Source organism: Coffea eugenioides, chromosome 11 (genome assembly GCF_003713205.1).
Source record: "Coffea eugenioides isolate CCC68of chromosome 11, Ceug_1.0, whole genome shotgun sequence".
Taxonomy (NCBI): Eukaryota; Viridiplantae; Streptophyta; class Magnoliopsida; order Gentianales; family Rubiaceae; genus Coffea; species Coffea eugenioides.
This window is the reverse complement of record NC_040045.1, coordinates 39,184,105-39,202,508: the sequence shown is the minus strand read 5'-3', so window position 1 is coordinate 39,202,508 and position 18,404 is coordinate 39,184,105. Positions and strand designations below refer to the sequence as shown.

At 37.7% G+C, this 18,404-nt stretch overlaps 3 protein-coding genes across 5 annotated transcripts; 2 read left to right on the top strand and 1 right to left on the bottom strand.

Moving 5' to 3' along the window:
* Window positions 1-531: 531 nt before the first annotated feature.
* Window positions 532-4,590, top strand: LOC113753102 (fruit protein pKIWI502). The gene is made up of 5 exons (XM_027297196.1): window positions 532-1,247; window positions 2,946-3,045; window positions 3,189-3,284; window positions 3,450-3,530; window positions 4,003-4,590. The coding sequence occupies exons 1-5, from the start codon at window positions 679-681 to the stop codon at window positions 4,063-4,065; spliced, it is 909 nt and encodes a 302-aa protein (XP_027152997.1). The 5' UTR covers window positions 532-678; the 3' UTR covers window positions 4,066-4,590.
* A 299-nt stretch (window positions 4,591-4,889) lies between these two features.
* On the bottom strand, window positions 4,890-8,466 carry LOC113751537 (CAX-interacting protein 4). 3 transcript variants are annotated; one of them, XM_027295576.1, is made up of 3 exons: window positions 8,258-8,466; window positions 7,688-7,778; window positions 4,890-6,247 (listed from the first exon to the last, which is right to left on the bottom strand). In XM_027295576.1, the coding sequence occupies exon 3, from the start codon at window positions 6,184-6,186 to the stop codon at window positions 5,182-5,184; it is 1,005 nt and encodes a 334-aa protein (XP_027151377.1). In that variant the 5' UTR covers window positions 6,187-6,247; window positions 7,688-7,778; window positions 8,258-8,466; the 3' UTR covers window positions 4,890-5,181. The 3 variants fall into 3 exon arrangements, with proteins under 3 accessions (XP_027151377.1, XP_027151378.1, XP_027151379.1); XM_027295577.1 differs by having other exon boundaries at window positions 4,890-6,211; XM_027295578.1 differs by lacking the exon at window positions 7,688-7,778 and having other exon boundaries at window positions 4,890-6,211.
* Window positions 8,467-9,498: 1,032 nt separating this feature from the next.
* LOC113751622 (vacuolar-sorting protein BRO1) lies at window positions 9,499-18,393 on the top strand. Its single transcript, XM_027295690.1, has 9 exons — window positions 9,499-10,012; window positions 10,710-11,017; window positions 11,783-12,736; window positions 13,414-13,503; window positions 14,174-14,242; window positions 14,767-14,907; window positions 15,920-15,968; window positions 16,916-17,019; window positions 17,618-18,393. The coding sequence occupies exons 1-9, from the start codon at window positions 9,631-9,633 to the stop codon at window positions 18,152-18,154; spliced, it is 2,634 nt and encodes an 877-aa protein (XP_027151491.1). The 5' UTR covers window positions 9,499-9,630; the 3' UTR covers window positions 18,155-18,393.
* Window positions 18,394-18,404: the final 11 nt, after the last annotated feature.

The following is an 18,404-nucleotide window of genomic DNA, read 5'->3' as shown; positions in this document are numbered from 1 at the left end:
AATGATCCGCTGTTACATTTGTATCTTACAGCCGAGGCATGAAACTGTCACGGAAACCTGAATTGGAACAAACTTTAATGATCTGCTGTTAGAACAAATATCAACCATGGACGAAATAGCTGTGAAGTAACTGTTCCTGTATTGACTGCATTTGAAGCTATCCTATAATATGTGTTGCTGATGTTTTTGAAATGATGTTGCACTTTTAATCAAATTTTTGTATGGAAATGTTTTCTTCTTTATCCAGTATAATATAAAAAGGCCAAGACGTTTCACTTCTAATCAATCTTTATCACAAAATATAAGTGTTTGACAATCTCCTCCTCGGATCAGGTAAACTTCCAACGTAGGTTGTAATTCTCTGTTTCCGTGCTTCATTTTACTGATCTGTCTGTGCTTATTTTTACGCTTCTAGTTCTGGCGTCTGCATTTGGTATCTCCTGCAAAATTGGAGCAACTGGTAGGGCCCGCTACTTATCAAGAAATGCCACGTGGAAGCTCCCAATTACTCCGGCGCATCGCGCTCGCGGCGTATTTTGACCCACAGCCCACAGGCCAGTTCCCTTCTCCCCAGTCCACCACCCTTTGCGGCGGCGGAGCTTACTAGTCTCCTCCACGACCAACTCAAACAGCAAACTAAAGTGCTTACTATTCTTTTTACCTTAAAAACCAGAAAAAATGTCCATAATCACTCTTTCCCCAACTCCAACCCCGCGTCTTCCTCGCATAAGTTCCCATGCACCCTGCCGTAGTCAATCATTTCCCATGACCACCCTCCTCAGACCAAAACCCCAACCCCTCCTTTTCCACCTTTTCCGCCGCCAACTCTCCGTTTCCGCCGCCGCCGCCGTCCGGCAAGACACTACCGCTTGGACCTCTGCGCCTCTTCTCACCGTCTCCCCCGCCGCCGATTTGCTCTTCCACGTCACTGTCGACGTCTCCGATTCTCCTGACCTCGCCGCTTCTTATACCAAGGCTGGCCAGTATCTCCAGCTTAAAGTCCCCGTCTCCGAGAAACCGTCTTTTCTCGCCATTGCTTCGCCACCGTCCTTGGCCGCTGCTAAAGGTGTTTTTGAATTCCTAGTTAAAAGCGTCGCCGGCTCTACCGCTGAGCTCCTATGTGGACTCCAAAAAGGTGATGTGGTGGAGTTGACTCCGGCCATGGGGAAAGGTTTCGAAATTGATCAAATTTCTCCGCCACAGGATTACCAGACGGTGCTTATTTTCGCTACTGGATCTGGAATCAGGTAATATTAGAGATTCTCTAAAAAAATTTCCAATTCCTGATTTCATATTATGGTAAAAATTGGGAAAAACAGATAAAATCACTATTTAAATTTTTATATCTACGGTAAATTCAGAAAGTTTGAATTTGGAGCTGTAAGTTTATTGGAAGAAACATCACCATGCACGGTGCAGTTCCTAATTAGTTAGTATGATCTCAATTGGAAAGAACAAAGCTTGGCCTGTTTATTAAAAAAAAAAAATGCTTCGCCTGTCTATAGTCTTCTCTGCCTTTGTGAGATATTTTTTGATGTGAGCTTTGGACGCACTGTTATTTACTTCACAATAGGGATTAGGGAATTTGAAGATTCTTAGACTCCCAGTTAATCAGGAAAAACCTTTTTCCATTTTTTATTGGGCTGCAAGAATCCTGTTAATTCAGTTATAATTGTCAAAGGCCTGGGTTTGCTTTTTGTTGGCTAGGAGAAGAAAGATGCTGAATTGTGTCAAACATTTTGGTTGGGTTGGTTAGCAGAGAGCTAGGGATAACATGATGGGGTAAAAATAGTCAGGCTGCAGGCTTCGGTTGTGAAGAAAGAAAAGGAGTTGAAGTGATTCCAATGCTTTTGAGTGCTTGGCATGTTACTTTAGTATAAGAGTAAACAGCTAATTTCAACATTTGGAAAGAAAATCAGATACTGGATTTTGTATTTGTTTCTTTTTGCTTTGTCTGCACATGCTTCTAAGTAAGGTTTTTGTTGATCTTCTTCCTCTGTGTGTGTGTGTATACTCATGTTTTTGTTTTTGGTTGGGGGGGGGGGGGGGGTTCCCTTCCCTTGTGTGCACATTTTTCTCATGTTAAAATGCTGCATGTTTTTGCAAGCATCTAAAAGCAGTATTTGCTTCTTCTTGATATCTACTTGTATTGAACTTTACTGCTATGGGGGCATTGAGCTTTTGATTATATTTGCTTGAAAGTTTTCTGATTTCTGATCTTCAAAATCAGCTTTTTTTTGCGAATCATTTGTTAGTTGATCAGTTTCTTGTGAACTTTTCCTTCTATATACTCACTAATTAAGCACATGGTATGATTGTAATTAATAAACTTTTAACTTTTTATGGGGTTGGTAAATTTTAGACTATTTTGACTGTTTGTGTTTTACACAGTTGAGCATGTTCAAGCTATCAGAAGCTGTAGTTCAAGACAGATTCCAAGCTTAGTGAAGTTTATTTGCTAATTTGCTCACTGAACTGTTTGTCAGCCATGAAATTAGCAGGCCTATTTAAATGCTAGAGAAAATAAGACTGTATCTGTATACCATATTTGGAATGGTTTTGAGACAATTGGTCCTTGAGGATTTAGATGTATATGTCTGACGGTAAGTTTGTCTTTTTCTTATTCTCCAAAACAATAATTGTAGGTAAAACTCGTCTTCATTCATAGTAACTAACATACAGCCAATACTGGCCTGATATGGAAGAAAAGAATCAAGAGAAATAGGAGTGACTGAACAAACTTATGCATTAGAAGTGGATGAGATTTGTGCTGGACTCAAATTGCAAATACAGCGTGTCTGGTCAATTGGTTCAAAATAAGAATTTCTTGAGTAGAAAATGAATTGCCCCTGTTATCATTTTCTGGTAAATTGAGTATTAATATATATATATATATACTTCTGTTCTGTATAATTAACTCCTTCCTACCTACTAATGGAGTGCAGCCCAATTCGGTCCTTGATTGAGTCTGGATTTGGTGCTGATAAGAGATCTGATGTTAGACTCTATTATGGCACCAGGAATCTTAAGAGGATGGCTTATCAGGTTTTGTTCTTGGCATTGAATACCATCTCTCTCTCTCTCTCTCACACACACACACACACAAAAAAAATTAAAGCAAAGCAAATAAAACAACAATTCTCCCTTCAAATTTCCCAAAATGAAAGCTTTTATCTGTTTCACTACAGGATAGGTTTAAAGAGTGGGAATTGTCTGGAGTGGAAATTGTGCCAGTACTATCTCAGCCTGATCAAACTTGGACTGGGGAGCAGGGATATGTCCAGGTATGAGCTTATTCACCATGTCATAACGTGACGAGGTTTTTGTGCACAGATTTTGCCTTGATGAGATATTCTGTATTCACAGTTTTACTGCTCATTTCCAGTAGCTCAATTTTTCTTTGCTTTTTGAAATTTGTTATCCATATCCTGATAAGATTGCTTTTGCAGGCTGCCTTTGCTAGGGCGAAAAAGATTTTTAGCCCACAATCCACAGGTGCAGTTCTGTGTGGACAGAAGCCAATGGCTGAGGTATTTTGGAGTTCTACTGTCGTTAGATTTGACCGTGTCGTGAAGAAATAGGCTATTAAGCGATTATTTGTAGTGTTTTTAACATCCGTTGTTTATGTTGGTTGTTGACACCTGGTGGTGGAGCAACTACTAAGTGTGGTCATGCCCAATAGATTTAGGAACACGTTCTTATCATGGATGTGATGAACAAATATAATCTGACTTGTGAAGATGGAGAGATTTTTGTAGAAGTTTGAGACCCAGAAAAAACCCGAAAAAAGAAGGTTGATTTAAAAAGTAAACTTGTTTAAGCACTTGACTGGAATTACTGCCTTATAATTAAGAAGATGAAAATTCTCTTCTTCTAGGTAACTAGTGTGCCAGAAGTGTAAACTATGGCCACTTAGATATTTCTTGATTTGCATTAAGTAGGCATCTTCTTCCATTTGCATTAAGAAAGGAAACTAAGGATCTCTGATCTTGTTTCTTGTAGGAGGTTACTTCTCTTCTTGTCGCTGATGGAGTCTCCGCAGAGAAGATCTTAAAGAACTTCTGATAACAAATTTTTGTGGGCTGTATTTGTTGTATTATTTTTACCTAGCGGTCAGTACTATCCATTCATTTTATCTTGCCGAGTATAAATGACTCAGCATTTGAATTTTGATCGCAAAATGACTCCACTATTTGCAATTTTGAGACTCTACGGGTTGCAACAGCTAATTAGCACTGCCTTCACTGAGTACAGCTCCTATCAGTGGTTCAGCTTTAAGGTGAACGTGGCAGTCTTGATTAAGAGTTAGGCATTCTAGAGGTTTAAGGAGCAGAAGTAAGTGGGCAAAAGCATCGATGCCTTAGTTATGATACACTAAATTTTGTATTAATACTTGACGTGCACCATTATGTGCTACCTTATCAATTGCTGTAGTTCGGTATGTATTCTTCAGAGAATAATGTCTGGATTTCTTATACGCCAGCCTGTTTCTTCTGAGTGCCCACTTTATTGGCCAAAGACCCAAACAGTTAGTGTGTAGTTACTGTTACGCTTCTAGGATGCTTTCTAGTGAGTGATTACTTTCATGTATTTTATAGCTTTTAACTATTGGTCCAGTTGCCGTCTCTTGATACCCTTCAAAATTCATACCTCCTCAACCACACTGCAACTAACTTGGCGGGGTTTGCATATTAGTAATTAATTTTATGCTCAAACATCCCAGACCTGTATGGCAGGTTTAGCTAATTCATGTCATGTTGATCACGGAATACGAAAGAAATTTGTATCATTTGAGATTTTATTAAACATGAATGAATAAAGATTTTGAACATGTTAAGAAATGTAGGCCTGATCAATGAAGATACAAGGCATGCCAACCAAACAGCAACTAGACATTCGCATGAGAAGGTTGATTGTTCAATCTAAACGCATCCATTACAGTTTGTTAAAATAAATGTTCCACACAGCAAAGAGAGGGAATAAATTGCTGATAAGCTGTTACATATTTATACGGAATCAGTAAATTCAAATGTCAATCAGAAAGGTTTTTGCTGCAGCAGTTCAACATATAATCTTTGACAAATTGCAGATTCCAAGCCTCCAGCAACACCAACCAGAAAACCCTAAGTTACCAACACAGAAACGGCGCACATGAATCCATTGGAAGGCGCACTCGGACCATTAAGCAGTTTGCTGCTCAACAGCTTTATCATGGCTATTGTCCATATTTGCCTCTCGCAGAGTATTTTTTCCATTTGATTCTGTTGCTTTCCCAGCCTGCTGATCATTGAGTGGCGTTTCGTCAGAGTGGATGCGATTGTGATTGTTATGATGATGACGGTGGTGGTGATGACCATGTCGATGATGATGCTTTTTCTGCTTTTCTACTTTACCAAAATCGTCATCAGATGACTTCCCTAGAGATCTGCTCCTGTCACGACAATGATCTTCAGAATCTAAGGACACCGAGTCATGAGTACGGGTTCCACGATGATGCTTATGGTGTTTCGCATGACGGCTCCTCTTTGGAGTGTCATCATCGCTTGATGAATCTGAATCACTTGAACCTGATCGTCTAGAACGTTTGTGGTGCCTTGCACGGTTTCTCTTTCTGCCTGGATGGTCATCGTCAGATGCAGATTCTGAATCACTAGAATGAGATCTCCGATGGCGCTTGTGACTCTTTATGCGATTTCTTCTTCTCATATCAATGTCACTTTCATCATCAGAGTAATCAGCACCAGAAGAATCTGATCTTGAATCATGATGCCTTCGTTTTTTCTGCCTCTGCTTCTTTCTCCTCCTCTCTTCTTGTGAGTCAGTATCACATCCACTGCTATCATCACCAGAGTCAGAGGATCTCCTTTTCGACTTATGTCTGGATTTCTTATCCCTCCTCTTCTCATTATCGCCTGAGTCAGAGTGATTATGCTTCCTATGCTTCCTGTGGGGCCTTTTAGCTGACTTCCTTTCATCACCGCTGCTGTCACTGCTACAATCACTTCCAGAACCTGATACAGATCTTTTCTTGTGCTTAGTGGCCTTCATCTTTCTCTCCTTTTCAGCATCAGCTCTAGCCTTGGCTGCAGCTTCCAATTTTTGCTCCCATTTCAAAGGGGCTTCTTTCCTCTCCATCATCCGCTTCTTCTTCTCCTCGACCAGCTGGATAAACTTCTTGGCATCCATTTTGATATAAAATACAACTGAATACCTGCATTTTGGTATGAGATGATGACCAGAAGTACATCTCAAAAAGAGAAAGAAACAATGTTAGTTCCTCCACCAGGAAATCAGTCAAGAAAGAGATGATCAACAACAACTAGCATGAGAAGCAAATTGATAGATATCTTTGATTGTTTCAGAAAAGACAAATGGAAGTACAACATAGCAAAGCCGTATGTTTCTCTGGCAGATATATGATAGATATCTTTGATTGTTTTTATGTCTTTCTCCCCTCAAAGAAACTCTACAATCGAAGACTAGTTTCTGCACAGTGAAAGTTATTTTACTGGTTTAAGCAATTAGTAAGCTGTCCATGTGCAAACTTCTTCTTACACAACCATTTAGGTGTTTTTGGAAGCAAACAAAGAATTCTCTTTTCAGCACACAAGATTTGAGTGATTCTGAACCATCTAAGATGGAAAATTGGAGGCTAAAAGTGGAACGCGTGGTGAAGTGAAGGTGCAGAAATCTAGAAGGCAAAATTGGTATAAAAATTACAATGTTTTCTCAGCACAAAGGAAGAACGCCCTTTGTAGGAGCAAAATGACGTAGTTAAATACATTTTGAACAGCTCAGATATTAAGAAAAAACTTCTTTCAATGTATATTTCAAAGAAAATCTAAACATAGCACTAAGAAAAACATAATTAAGAAAGAAACAAAAAAACCTTTCAACTGAAGCACGTCAAGGTGGAGTTAAAAGACACTATAAGACAATCATTTCTGGAGAGCACACAACAAATAATTCATACAGATTGTATACTCAGTCGCCTAAACATGTCATTCGCAAATTATGAGGCTGGTTTCCTGGCAGATTGTTCGGCAACTTAATTCACACCCAAAAAAGCTGCAGGGTCCACCATATTTGATAAAGAGACTGGTGAGCTCATTCAGAAAAAAGACTTTCATTGTTTTTCTTAGAAAGCTTTAATAGTCTTATTAGCGACAGGAATTGGAGGGTTACAACAGAAACCAATTCAACGTATATTCCAACACAACATTGGTTGAAAGCATTTGTACATAATTTAAGCCAAATATTTAATCATCAATGTTATTGGTATTAAACAAGTATCAACCACATGAAGTCCTACACTTTTGTTGACTGTATCTTACACATGAAAATAAGAGATTCTCTATAATAATCATCTGAGACACATGAAAATAAGAGATTTCTCTTTAACAATCATCTGAGACACATGAAAAAAAGAGATTCTCTTTAACAAACATTTCCCAGGTTCAAAATTTACATAGGGCATGACAACTGCTGCAATTGGTTTGCTTCATTGGCACCAAAAAACTACAGTTTTTTTTTAACATTCATAGAGAATTTCATGAAATTTGGCAGAAAGTAATACAAATCCAGCTTCTCAGTAATAAACAAAATACTACACATGCAGAGAAATTATATAAACACGACAAAAGAATGCAAAGAAAGAGACTGTACAAATCCGAGTCGGGTTTCTTACCTTATAACAATATAATACTATAAGAAAGTCACAATCTTGAATGCCCAACTAAAATTTGTCTCTTCACTTCCAATCCTTTTTTCCAAGAAGTCTGCAGCCAATCCATAATTCACATGAAGCTTTATATCTCAGCAACTAATTTTCACAAATTTTTTTAAAAGAAAAGATTTTGAACCGGATACTAAGTACTGTACTTCAGCCACGATTAAATCTAACAACCAAAAAGGAAACATAATAACCACCTTCGAAAATTTAATTCACCTAGCTATAAATATTTCCAGCCTTGTTACTTTTCATCTTCAAGAACTCAATATTCCAGCTAAAATTCATCTACTCAAAATCCATCCAGCCTTGTTGTATAGCCACTACACTAAGTAATCAAACAGCAGCAACAAACCCTAGGGCCTAGGCATAAACACTAAAATTTCTTCGTATGCATATTGAATGAGTACAAAATAAGAGAAACCCATAAAATAACAATTAAAACCCATTTAGGAGCGAGAGACAAACACTCAATCCAATCAGATACAAAGATAGAAAAACTGGCGAAAACTAAAATTCGTCACATACCTGGTTAGTTGTACAAAGGATGAACAGCAAGAAGGAGAGATCTGAGACGGCTACCTAAGGCTAACAAGAAGATTTGAATTTAGCTGTGAAATCTTGAAAAGCGGCGTTATCTCAACCTTCGAAATCTGAGCAGCTGCTGCCCAATCTGAAAGGATTTCTAGAGAGTTCGACCAAATAGGGGTTCACCGGATCTTTATAGAACCTGAGAACAAGAAAGAATATGCGTGGGTGTTTCTCCACGCGGTTTTCTGCTGTTTCTTAATTCATGGACCGGATTCCTCTGCTACTGCTAACCCGGTCAGCCAGCCTTGCAATGTTATGTTACTACTCGGAACCCGGTTAGGATTTTTCTCCGAAGTTTGGTGAACTAATGTTTTGGCCCTCATTCTTCTGAGTTGTTCTATTTTGCCTCCCCATCTTTTTGTCTATTTTGTACGTAATTAAGGAGGCATTAAGGTTGAGATTCCAAGACGTAGAAGTTATGATTCAAATAGTTTCATAGTGTATAAATTTCTTTTGACTAATATTTTAGTATTCATTCCACTATTTGTTGTTCTAAAATATTATTTAAAATATTATTTTTTTTAACTATTGGTTAATTCAAGATTTTGAAGGACGTCTTATAATCTTATAAATAACGTATAAAATAAAATAAGTCTTTCTTGATTCTCAATTTCTATCTAAAATATATTGGTTATTCAAGTTTTTTTGACAAAAAAAAAGAAAATCTTTTAGCATGTTTTACAATTAACTTTTTATTACATAGAACCTCTTTTTTTTTTAAAAAAAAAAAAGTGCAATAATAATATTTTTCTTAAAGTTTTCCTAATAAAAAAAATCCAAACCAAGTCGTATATGCTACAATAAATTAATGTAGACTATTTTGGCTATCCACTTTAAATCATTCTACAAGTGATCTAATTGATATATTTTCAACAAGTGAGCATAGTAATGTTAACAATTAGTAGAAGATATAGAAATTAAAATAGGATTATTGGTAAAAATAAAAGGTTAAAACAGCAATTATATTTAGAACTCTTTCATTTTTTAATTTTGTTATCAAGTATATTACACTGAAACCCCTAAACTCTTAGTTGAACAAAACCTTGCCCCCTAATCACTTTCCTAATCACTTTTATCAATTTTGCCCCACAAATCCCCCAAGGTTTTGTCCTTTACTTTCCAACTAAGCAAAACACCTCCCACACGCCCCAAAACACCCCGCGGGGGGCCAATTTACACACCTTCCCATTGACTTCAATCCTACCAATTTTCTCAATCAATTTAATCTATCTACAGAAAAATCAGTATAAATAGAATTGCGGAGCCGGATTTAATCGAAATTCTTAATATTTATCCCACCACTGCCGATCATGGCGTCTCCGTCGTCGTCAACGGCTGCAGCAACCACAAACATCATGCTAGCAATATACGAGAAGAAGACCAACTCTTTAGACCTTTACCGTCCGTTGCGGAACTACATAGTGATCAATTACGGCGAACGTGAGGCTCAGAACTTGGAGGACGATCTCCAAACCCTCAAGGAACTTCGAACCGACATGGAACGTGGCCCTACTCCGGCCGATTCTCTCCCGGCGCGGCGTGATCTTCTCCAGAAGTATTATCGAGCTCTTTGCGCTGTGGAGTCGAGGTTCCCTATTTCTCCCGATAAAGACCATATTAGTACGGTCACGTTCACTTGGTTTGATGCGTTCAAAAATAAACAGAGAGCTGCCCAGCAAAATATTCATTTAGGTAAAATTTCAATTTTTTTTTTCGTTTGTTTTGGATTGGTTCGATTTTGCTATGGTACATTCCGTCAATGCTTTAGGTGTATTCTGTAGTGTCATTTAGTACTTTATTGTTTTGAGTTAGGTAAATATTGTTTTGCTTGTTTGATTGATTGCATTTCGCTGTGCTACAATATGTTCTGTGTAAGATGCAATGACTCAGTAGTGTTGTTTAGTTTGGCAAAATATTGACATTTTATACTCCTTTTCTCTTGGGGAAATCTATGTTGATCTTTATTTGCTAGGAAACAGGGATACCAAACTTTTGTTTAGGTTTTCATATTTTTATATTAGTTTTGGTTCTTGTGAGGGGATTAACTATAGATAATCTGTACAATAAAATGAAATTGTTTCTGGTCTTCTTGTTTCTCGTATGATCAGAGCATACAGAAAGTACAGTGCGTTAAGTGTTCTTGAAAAGATTGATTTTATCTTTTACTTTTTGATTGGGATTTTAGGGCAAGGTACAATTTTTTAGGCAGAATTGAAGGAATATGTTATGCTATTCTTATTCTGGAGGTTGGTACGAGTCTTTGGCAGACTTGTCCATCAGTTAATCTTACTCATTTCTGACTTTTCTATAGAAGCTTTGTATTTTACTTGCGAGTTGTAGCATACTAATTGGCATTCCATCAAATTTTTTTTTTTGGGTTATTATTTAGAAAAAGCTGCAGTGTTGTTTAATTTGGGGGCAGTCCATAGTCAAATGGGGCTGAGTTTTGACCGATCAGGGGTTGATGGGCGAAAGCAGGCATCTCATGCTTTTATAGCAGCAGCTGGTGCATTTGCCTTTTTGAGGGATAATGTGGCAATGAAGGCATCAATGGGTAGCTCAACATCTGTGGATGTGTCAGTGGAGTGTGTTGGAATGCTGGAGAGACTGATGTTGGCTCAGGCTCAGGAGTGTGTTTTCGAGAATACTATTGCCAAGGGCAACACTCCTGGGGTTTGTGCAAAGATTTCCAGACAGGTATTTAGGGATTTTTGGGAGCTTAGCTACCTTTTATTTGAAATTTGGCTGTCCAAATATTTGATATACAAGTATGGTGTGCAAATTTGCTAAAGATTTTGCAATAACGTATAACTGGTGATTTTGGCTCAATAACCTTGGTTGCAGTGACTTTCCTTTTGTAACTAAACTGAGACCATCTATGTCTTGGTCTTTCTCTTTTTCGGTATTTTTCTTGTTGAAACTATTTCGAAGTACAGGTATTGCAAATGCTAACGATTTATCAGTCACTAAAATAATGCTTCAGCAGATGGAATTCTTTCTGAACAAACGCAAGAAGAATAGACTGGAAAATGTCCCCATTAGAGGAATTTTTCTTTCTTTTTTTGGTCAATTGAATAAAAAAAGGAGCTATACAAAGGCATTCAAGTTTTGCATATTGGTTTATTGTTCACCTTTTGATCTGTTCAGTCAAAAGATTACATTGACCTTGATTCTTCAATAATATGAATGCCATATGTCCTTACACCTGGTGAAACTTGAGAACTTTTCCAATTTTTTTATTCTTTCCATTCATAATGACTGTTTTTGTCGCCCATATACTAATGATCTTATTATTGAATGTGTGCCATTACTGGATATTTGCAGATTGTTCTTAATTTAGTATGTCCATTAATACGTAAATTCTTTTGATAGAAAATGGTTACTTTACTATAGTTCACATGTTTTGGGTTCACATAATTGGCAATGACTGCAAAGTTGAGGTCGCATGTTGTGGTGTTACAGGTTGGACTATATTATGAGGAGGGTCTGGCAGCTCTGAATGTTGCACCTCTCAACCAGCACTTTGATAAGAACTGGCTAGCTCATGTTCAGCTTAAAGCAGCCTTGTTTTATGCAGAGGCTTGCTACAGGTACAGTTTGGAGCTCCATGAGAAGGAAGAGATAGCTGAGGAGATTGCCCGTTTGAAGAGTGGGGTTGCTGCATTGACTGAGGCAAAGAAATCATGTCCAAGGGGGGCAGCTCAGCAGCTTCTGGATGCAATGACCAAATTAGAATCAACCCTGAACCGCAACTTGGAGAGGGCTGTGAAGGAGAATGAAAGAGTCTACTTAATGAGGGTTCCTACTGCCAGTTCTTTGCCGCCACTTCCTGCTTTTTCATTGGTGAAGCCTATGCCAATGAATGAGGTGTTGGATGCAAGCAAGGAGAAAATGTTTGTGAGGCTTGTTCCTGATAGCAGTGCAAAATCTCTTTCAAGATATACAGAAATGGTTGATGACATTATCAGGATGCAAGCTGAGAAATTACAACAGGCAAGTGAGCTAGCCCGAGTGAGGCTGAAGGAGATGGACTTACCCGATTCTATTCTTGCTTTGGAAGGGAATTCCACTCTTCCAACAGATCTTAAAGAAGATGTAGAGGCTGTGCAAGTTTGTGGGGGCCCAGCTGGTTTAGAGGGTGAGTTACAGCAACTTAAAGATTTGAGGAGGGTGGACCAAGAATTGTTGGTGCAGACAGAGGAGCTCCTGCAAAAAGAGGCAACAGAAGATGCACAGTTCAGAAGCCAATTTGGAACACGGTGGACTAGACCACAATCTAGTACTTTAACAAAGAACTTGCTAGATCGGCTTAATAGGTTTGCTGCGAACTTGAAGCAGGCAGCAGAAAGTGATGGACGGATAGAGCGATCTGTGAGAGATCATTCGGCACTAATGTCAATCCTTGATCATCGCCCAGTATGCTTCTTTATTTGATTTAGGTTAATTTGTATGACTTCGGTTGCTGTATGATTGATATATTGCTTGAAATCTTTTATGGGCTTGGAAATCCTTCAGTAGCCCCCCCCCCTCTCTTAATGGTTTTGAAGTTTGTGCAGTTTTAATTACTCTGATGGTAATACTGAAGTTCCTTTAGCCACTTGCATGATTTTATAAATCTTTTATCTGATTTCATGGATATTTAGCTAGGGGTTAGGTTAATATTGAGCTTATAAATTCCTATGTTCTGTTTCCCATAAGGAGTGTTGTGTGGCTGCTTGGCTTTGAAATTGGAACTGCATTATGTCTGAATTGATGTTTATTAGTTTTCCCCTTTTTGCAGCAAGTGCTTAGTTATCTGTTGCTTCTTGTTCTTGCCTTAATTTTAATGGACAGGAAAAAATGTGATTAGTGAAAAAGGTCATGTAACATCTGAAGATTTATATGTTTAGAAATTCTATGAAGGAGAATTATCATCTTCAAATCAAGTCTGGAGAGGTATTTTTTTTTTTGGAAGCTGGAAGTGGGTGTGAAAAGCAAAATCTAATACTAAGAATTAGAATGGACCCATAATTCTAATGCTCGAGTTTTTCTTTGAGCACTTTCTGTGAAGTAACAGGAATTTGATTCTTTTCTGTGCATTTTATCTTTGGTAGATTGAATCTGCATTACCCTCGCTGTCAAGGCCCATAATGTCATTAGATGCAAATGAAGATGCTGTAGTGGGAGCCCTGAAACAGAGCTTGGTAAGTTGGTTTTGTTTGTGTTTTAATTCTGAGTTAGTAATGTGTAAAATCTATTTGTTGTGTTTTTTGAAGATTATTAAGTCTTCTGGACATATATTTAGTTGCAATTCATGTCAACAAATTGACCTTTGGAACTTCACTAATTTCTTCTAATCTCTGTTAGGCAATAGGGCATGTTCACGTTGAAGTTTTTTCATTGTGATTGAAATGAATAAAGAATTTAAAATATGATGCTGAGGAGAATCAGCTTTTCAAGATACACCTCTTTGGTCTTATTAAGTCTGTCAATTTCTCTTTGACTTCGTTTACAGATGGATCCTTAAGAATTTGGGATCACTGTATTGGTTTGTAGACTGAGAAAGTATAATGGAGTACTAAAAACATCATTCTATTATGAATATAACAATGACAAGGAAGGAAGAAGTTGTCGGTACTACTTTGTGGTCTTTTGAAATCATTCTTTGTAAAACTACATGTGAAATAAGTGCATCTGTCATTCTATTTGTTTCAAGGTGGAAAAAAAGTCAAATGAAAGTTTTCATGATGAAAGAAGCTACATCTCCCTTTTTATTGCGTGAAGTATCAATTCTACTTTGAAAGACTCTGATTGACTGTATCACCGAACTAATTTTCCCATGAAACTATAAATGCAACCTTGCTCTTTTTGCAGAGGCAATTGGAGACTCTTGGTGCTCAGAGGGCAGGTCTTGAAGACATGCTAAAAGAGATGAAGAGGAAGGTACAGAGGATAACTCGCTCATATTCAATTTGTTTAGCTGTTTAGACCATCTTTGAACAGATATTGTTCTGAACTATCAACTATTTGAAGTCTTCTTTTGCCATGCTGCTTTCACTTATCTTTCTGTTAGAGTTCTGCCTACTGTTACCAGTCTCTTTGTTGCTTACTGGTGAATTCATTCCTTAACAGAAATTCTTTCTTGTATACTTTTCTAGTGAACTTGTTTTCAAGTGCCAAAGTATAAGTCTCCTGTTTATATCCAAGAAGAAATGTAGTAACTAGATTAGCCTCCCATTAGCTTAGATATAATTAGTGAGATCATCTTTATTTATTGACTTGTATTACTCTAGTGCCATATTCTCTTATTTATAACTTCCCTTATGCTGATATAAGCTGAGAAATTATTGTAGTTCTGAAAATTACAATTAAACATCTATGCGGAGGGTGGTCATTTCTATCTGTCATGCTGTTCTCATGCTAATGTTATGTTACTTTTGACTTGTGCTTATCTTTTTGTGGCTCAGGATGACATACTACCAAAGTTGATGACGTCGACTGGTTCGCATGAGGATCTCTATAGGAAGGAAATTGCAAAGTATGATCATATTTGTCAAGAAATTGCGCAAAATGTTGAGGGACAAGAACAGCTGTTGATGCATATTCAGGTACTTCGGTATTTTCTTAAACTATTGATATCTCGATGGGGTCCCTGGTGCCTATTGACAATAATGTTAGTATTTTAGAGGCAGTTTTCACCGCTAAGCATTTCTTTGAGGTTCTATTGGTATCATATGTAATTCCTCTACTCTGTTGATGTTGTTTGGTACCCTTTGATGTGGTAAAGAGATGAAATAAAGCATTTTGGACGTTCATTCTGTTTGTCAGTCGGGTGCTGTTTAGAACATTAGATACTAATACCGAGTCCAACATCAACCCTGTGGTTCTTACACCAGCCAAGTGCAGGGATGAAATCGCCGTGCTTCTTTTTAACATTTATCTTTGCTGTGAGCAGTGTACTGTTGGTGCCTTGACATGCATCAAGATGAACATCCATTTGACCAGAAAAAGAGAAAAGAATACATTTATTTGTTTGACCACTTTTAAGTGACTTTTAAGCCATTGGCATGCTTTTGTTGACACTCGTTTTTTCCCCCCCTAATTTTCTCTTCCTAGTTTTGACAAGATGAAACTTAATGATCAGAAAGATGTAGTTATGGCTGCCTGATGATCTGATTTGGTATGCTATGAGTACTATGCATATGGTTTGTGTTTATTAGGACAAGGTTAATTTTTCCCTTTCCAGAAATGAGAAGTGAATTTACTGTGAAATTTATCAACTTGACGATTAAGGCTTCTCTGGGGATGGGATAACATGGTGTACTATAATAAACTGTCCAGAGAGTTGTAAGTTTGACAATTGATGATTCTTGTGGAGGGAAATCAGCATTTAAAAATCAAGATTTTGATAGATTTTGTTTCTCTCCTTGCTTTGCAAAATATTGACTTTTCAGTTTTGTTAGGGTAATTTGCCCTCATGGAGGTGAGGCATGGATAAATGAAAATGTAAATCAGAGTAGATGTTGATTTAATAATTTGCCTGTCCTAATTGGAACGTTCTTAGATGCTGCAGGTGTGGTTTGAGAACCTCTTGTTCTAATTGTCTTTATTTTGCCTCAGGTTCAAAATGATAACTTTGCAGCAGTTTTTAATCTTGAAGATTTCAAAGGTTTGTTCTGCTTTATGTTCTTTGCATTAGGCTTTTTCACATCTGTTCATGTTTGTTATGAGGGTATGGTGTTATGGTTGGTGGTGTTTGTTACTGGGTTTATAGTGGAATCATAGTTCTAGACTACATTTCATGCTTTTCATGATAGCTGTGGATAAACGTCTAGCAGAGGGTGCTTTAACCTATTAAGTTGACTGGCACTGCAACTAGGGTGGCTTTTACTTGGTAATGGTACATGGTTTTCCTCTTAGAATTAGACATGTTTTTGAATTGTGGTAAGTTAGATATCATTTGGCTGAGGAATTTGCCTGTCGAGCCCTTATTTCTGTTTTACTTGGAAATTGCTAGATTTTTCAAACTCAAGTATCCTTTTTCTCTATCAACGATGATGCTTATAATTTTTCTCACCAATAATTTGTGATGTTGCTCACGGTAGCAGACTAAATGACTCAAAAGCAGGTTCTAATATATGTGCTGAAAAGTAGCTTGCCATTTTGATTGTCTTTTTCTCATTACTAGCATGAATTAATATGTCATATAATTGGACTATGGCTTATTGTCCTTTACCAACTGTCTGTTAATTGGGAATTTGGGGTATTGAATGTGGAGAGGCGTATAGGTACTTGGTTTAAATTCTGATGGCACCCTTCTTGGTGCACAGCTTGTAGGATCTAGTTTGAGCCGAGTTTTTCATCCCTTAGTTTAGTCTTAAGGTCTAATTGCTGCAATAAACAAGAATCTATTGTTATCGTCCTGACAGCTAGTCTTGACTCATTGTTATGACTTCTTACTGCTATGGCACTTCCTTCTTGCTTTACTGGTTTACAAAGTTCAGCTCTAGCACTTGATGCAAGCTAAAATCAGTGCTTTTCCCATCTAAATTTGCCCTCAATATTGCTTTCTGTTGCTCACGCTTTCATGCCTGAATCCATGTTTCAATTTGTCAGCTTCTCGAGAGAAGAGCTACAAGCAAATAGAAGCTGCAATAGCTAAGTATCGAGAAATTAAGGAGAACATAAATGAAGGACTGAAGTTCTATGTTACTCTTCAGGTTTGAGCTTTTCCTTCATGAGTTTGGCCCTATATATTTTTCAAGTCATTCTTACCCATTTGAAGCTTGAATTTCATATTTTTTATTCAAAAATAATGATGAACAAACAGTTGGCACTCCCTTCATTCACTGATTTAGCTAATTAAAAAAAAAAAATGGTGCACAAACAGAGTTATGTGAGTCTGTTATCTTTTACATTATTCATTCCTCCATAGTATGGTTTAGCAGCTAGAGAGAACTGGCTGGTATAGCCGTATTTGGCTTAAGTGGATAGTTATATACATTTTTTTAGCCTTGCCCATATATTACTCAAGGCTGTTGTAGTTTTGATAACTAAATATAAGGTAATATTGTTCATGAAGCTTTACCCTTGATACATTTGGCTCTACATTGACAAATACACAAATTTAAAATGCCAAAGAAAGTTGAGCTTGATTCTGTATATTAACAATTAATTCATGGCTGTTAACCAAAATTTTAAACACATTAAAGGTGAGGGGTTCATGAATCCCTTTTTTTTTTTTTCATTTTTTCTGTTTTTCGTTTGGTAATCGATTCAAAATTTGTTTATTGACGCTCAATTTTTTCTGTTAAACAGGATGCTATCACAAATATAAAGCAACAGTGTAGTGATTTTGTGATGACACGGAACATTCAGTGCCGGGAGATGATTGAAGATGTTCAGAGACACATTGCAGGTCTCAGTTTTCAGGATAACAAGAGTACGGGTGGTTACAGTTATCCTGCAGCTGGACAGCCCCATCAGACTCCAAGGCCAAACTCCCAACAGCACACAGAACCTGTGCATGTGTCCAACCCTTCACATCCACCAACTCCTCCATACCAGCCCCAGCAGCAGCCAACAATGGCAGGATATGCTCAATCTCCTTCCCCTTATGTCTCTCCGCCACAACAAGTACCACCTCCTTATCACGTACCAGCTTCAGGTTCTCCATACCCACCCCCACAGCATCAACAGCAGCCTCCTGTTACCCATGAGTATGGCCAGCCTGCCTATCCTGGATGGCGTGGTCCATACTATAATGCAGCTCCTCAACCAGGATCCATGCCTAGGCCCCCTTACACCGTCCAACCCCCATATCCTCCTAACCAGAGTGGCTACTACAGACAATAGTCATATTTGCAATTCTATTGCCCATAGTATGTGTATTTTGTAGTTCCTTTTTTATTTTCTCCCGCCTGGAGCAGGGACGACGAACCAATGTAGGTAGATAATTTTTTTTTGTTTTTATCAACTTATAAATTGGTCTATTGAGTCTGTGATGAACAAAAAGCTTGCCTGATAACTATACTTGCCTTATAAATTGGTCCATCTTTTTTCTTGGTTGGCAAAAGTGATCGTATTCACGATCCTTTGTAGCTAA

What these genes read in the sequence shown, in the direction of transcription:
- LOC113753102 (XM_027297196.1), top strand. Translation starts at nt 679, where the DNA reads ATGTCCATAATCACTCTTTCCCCAACTCCAACCCCGCGTCTTCCTCGC. An exon ending in GCTACTGGATCTGGAATCAG is followed by an intron (nt 1,248 to 2,945) that starts GTAATATTAGAG and finishes AATGGAGTGCAG; the next exon opens with CCCAATTCGGTCCTTGATTG. An exon ending in GACAGAAGCCAATGGCTGAG is followed by an intron (nt 3,531 to 4,002) that starts GTATTTTGGAGT and finishes TGTTTCTTGTAG; the next exon opens with GAGGTTACTTCTCTTCTTGT.
- LOC113751537 (XM_027295576.1), bottom strand. Translation starts at nt 6,186, where the DNA reads ATGGATGCCAAGAAGTTTATCCAGCTGGTCGAGGAGAAGAAGAAGCGG.
- LOC113751622 (XM_027295690.1), top strand. Translation starts at nt 9,631, where the DNA reads ATGGCGTCTCCGTCGTCGTCAACGGCTGCAGCAACCACAAACATCATG. An exon ending in GTGCAAAGATTTCCAGACAG is followed by an intron (nt 11,018 to 11,782) that starts GTATTTAGGGAT and finishes GTGGTGTTACAG; the next exon opens with GTTGGACTATATTATGAGGA. An exon ending in TAATCTTGAAGATTTCAAAG is followed by an intron (nt 15,969 to 16,915) that starts GTTTGTTCTGCT and finishes TCAATTTGTCAG; the next exon opens with CTTCTCGAGAGAAGAGCTAC.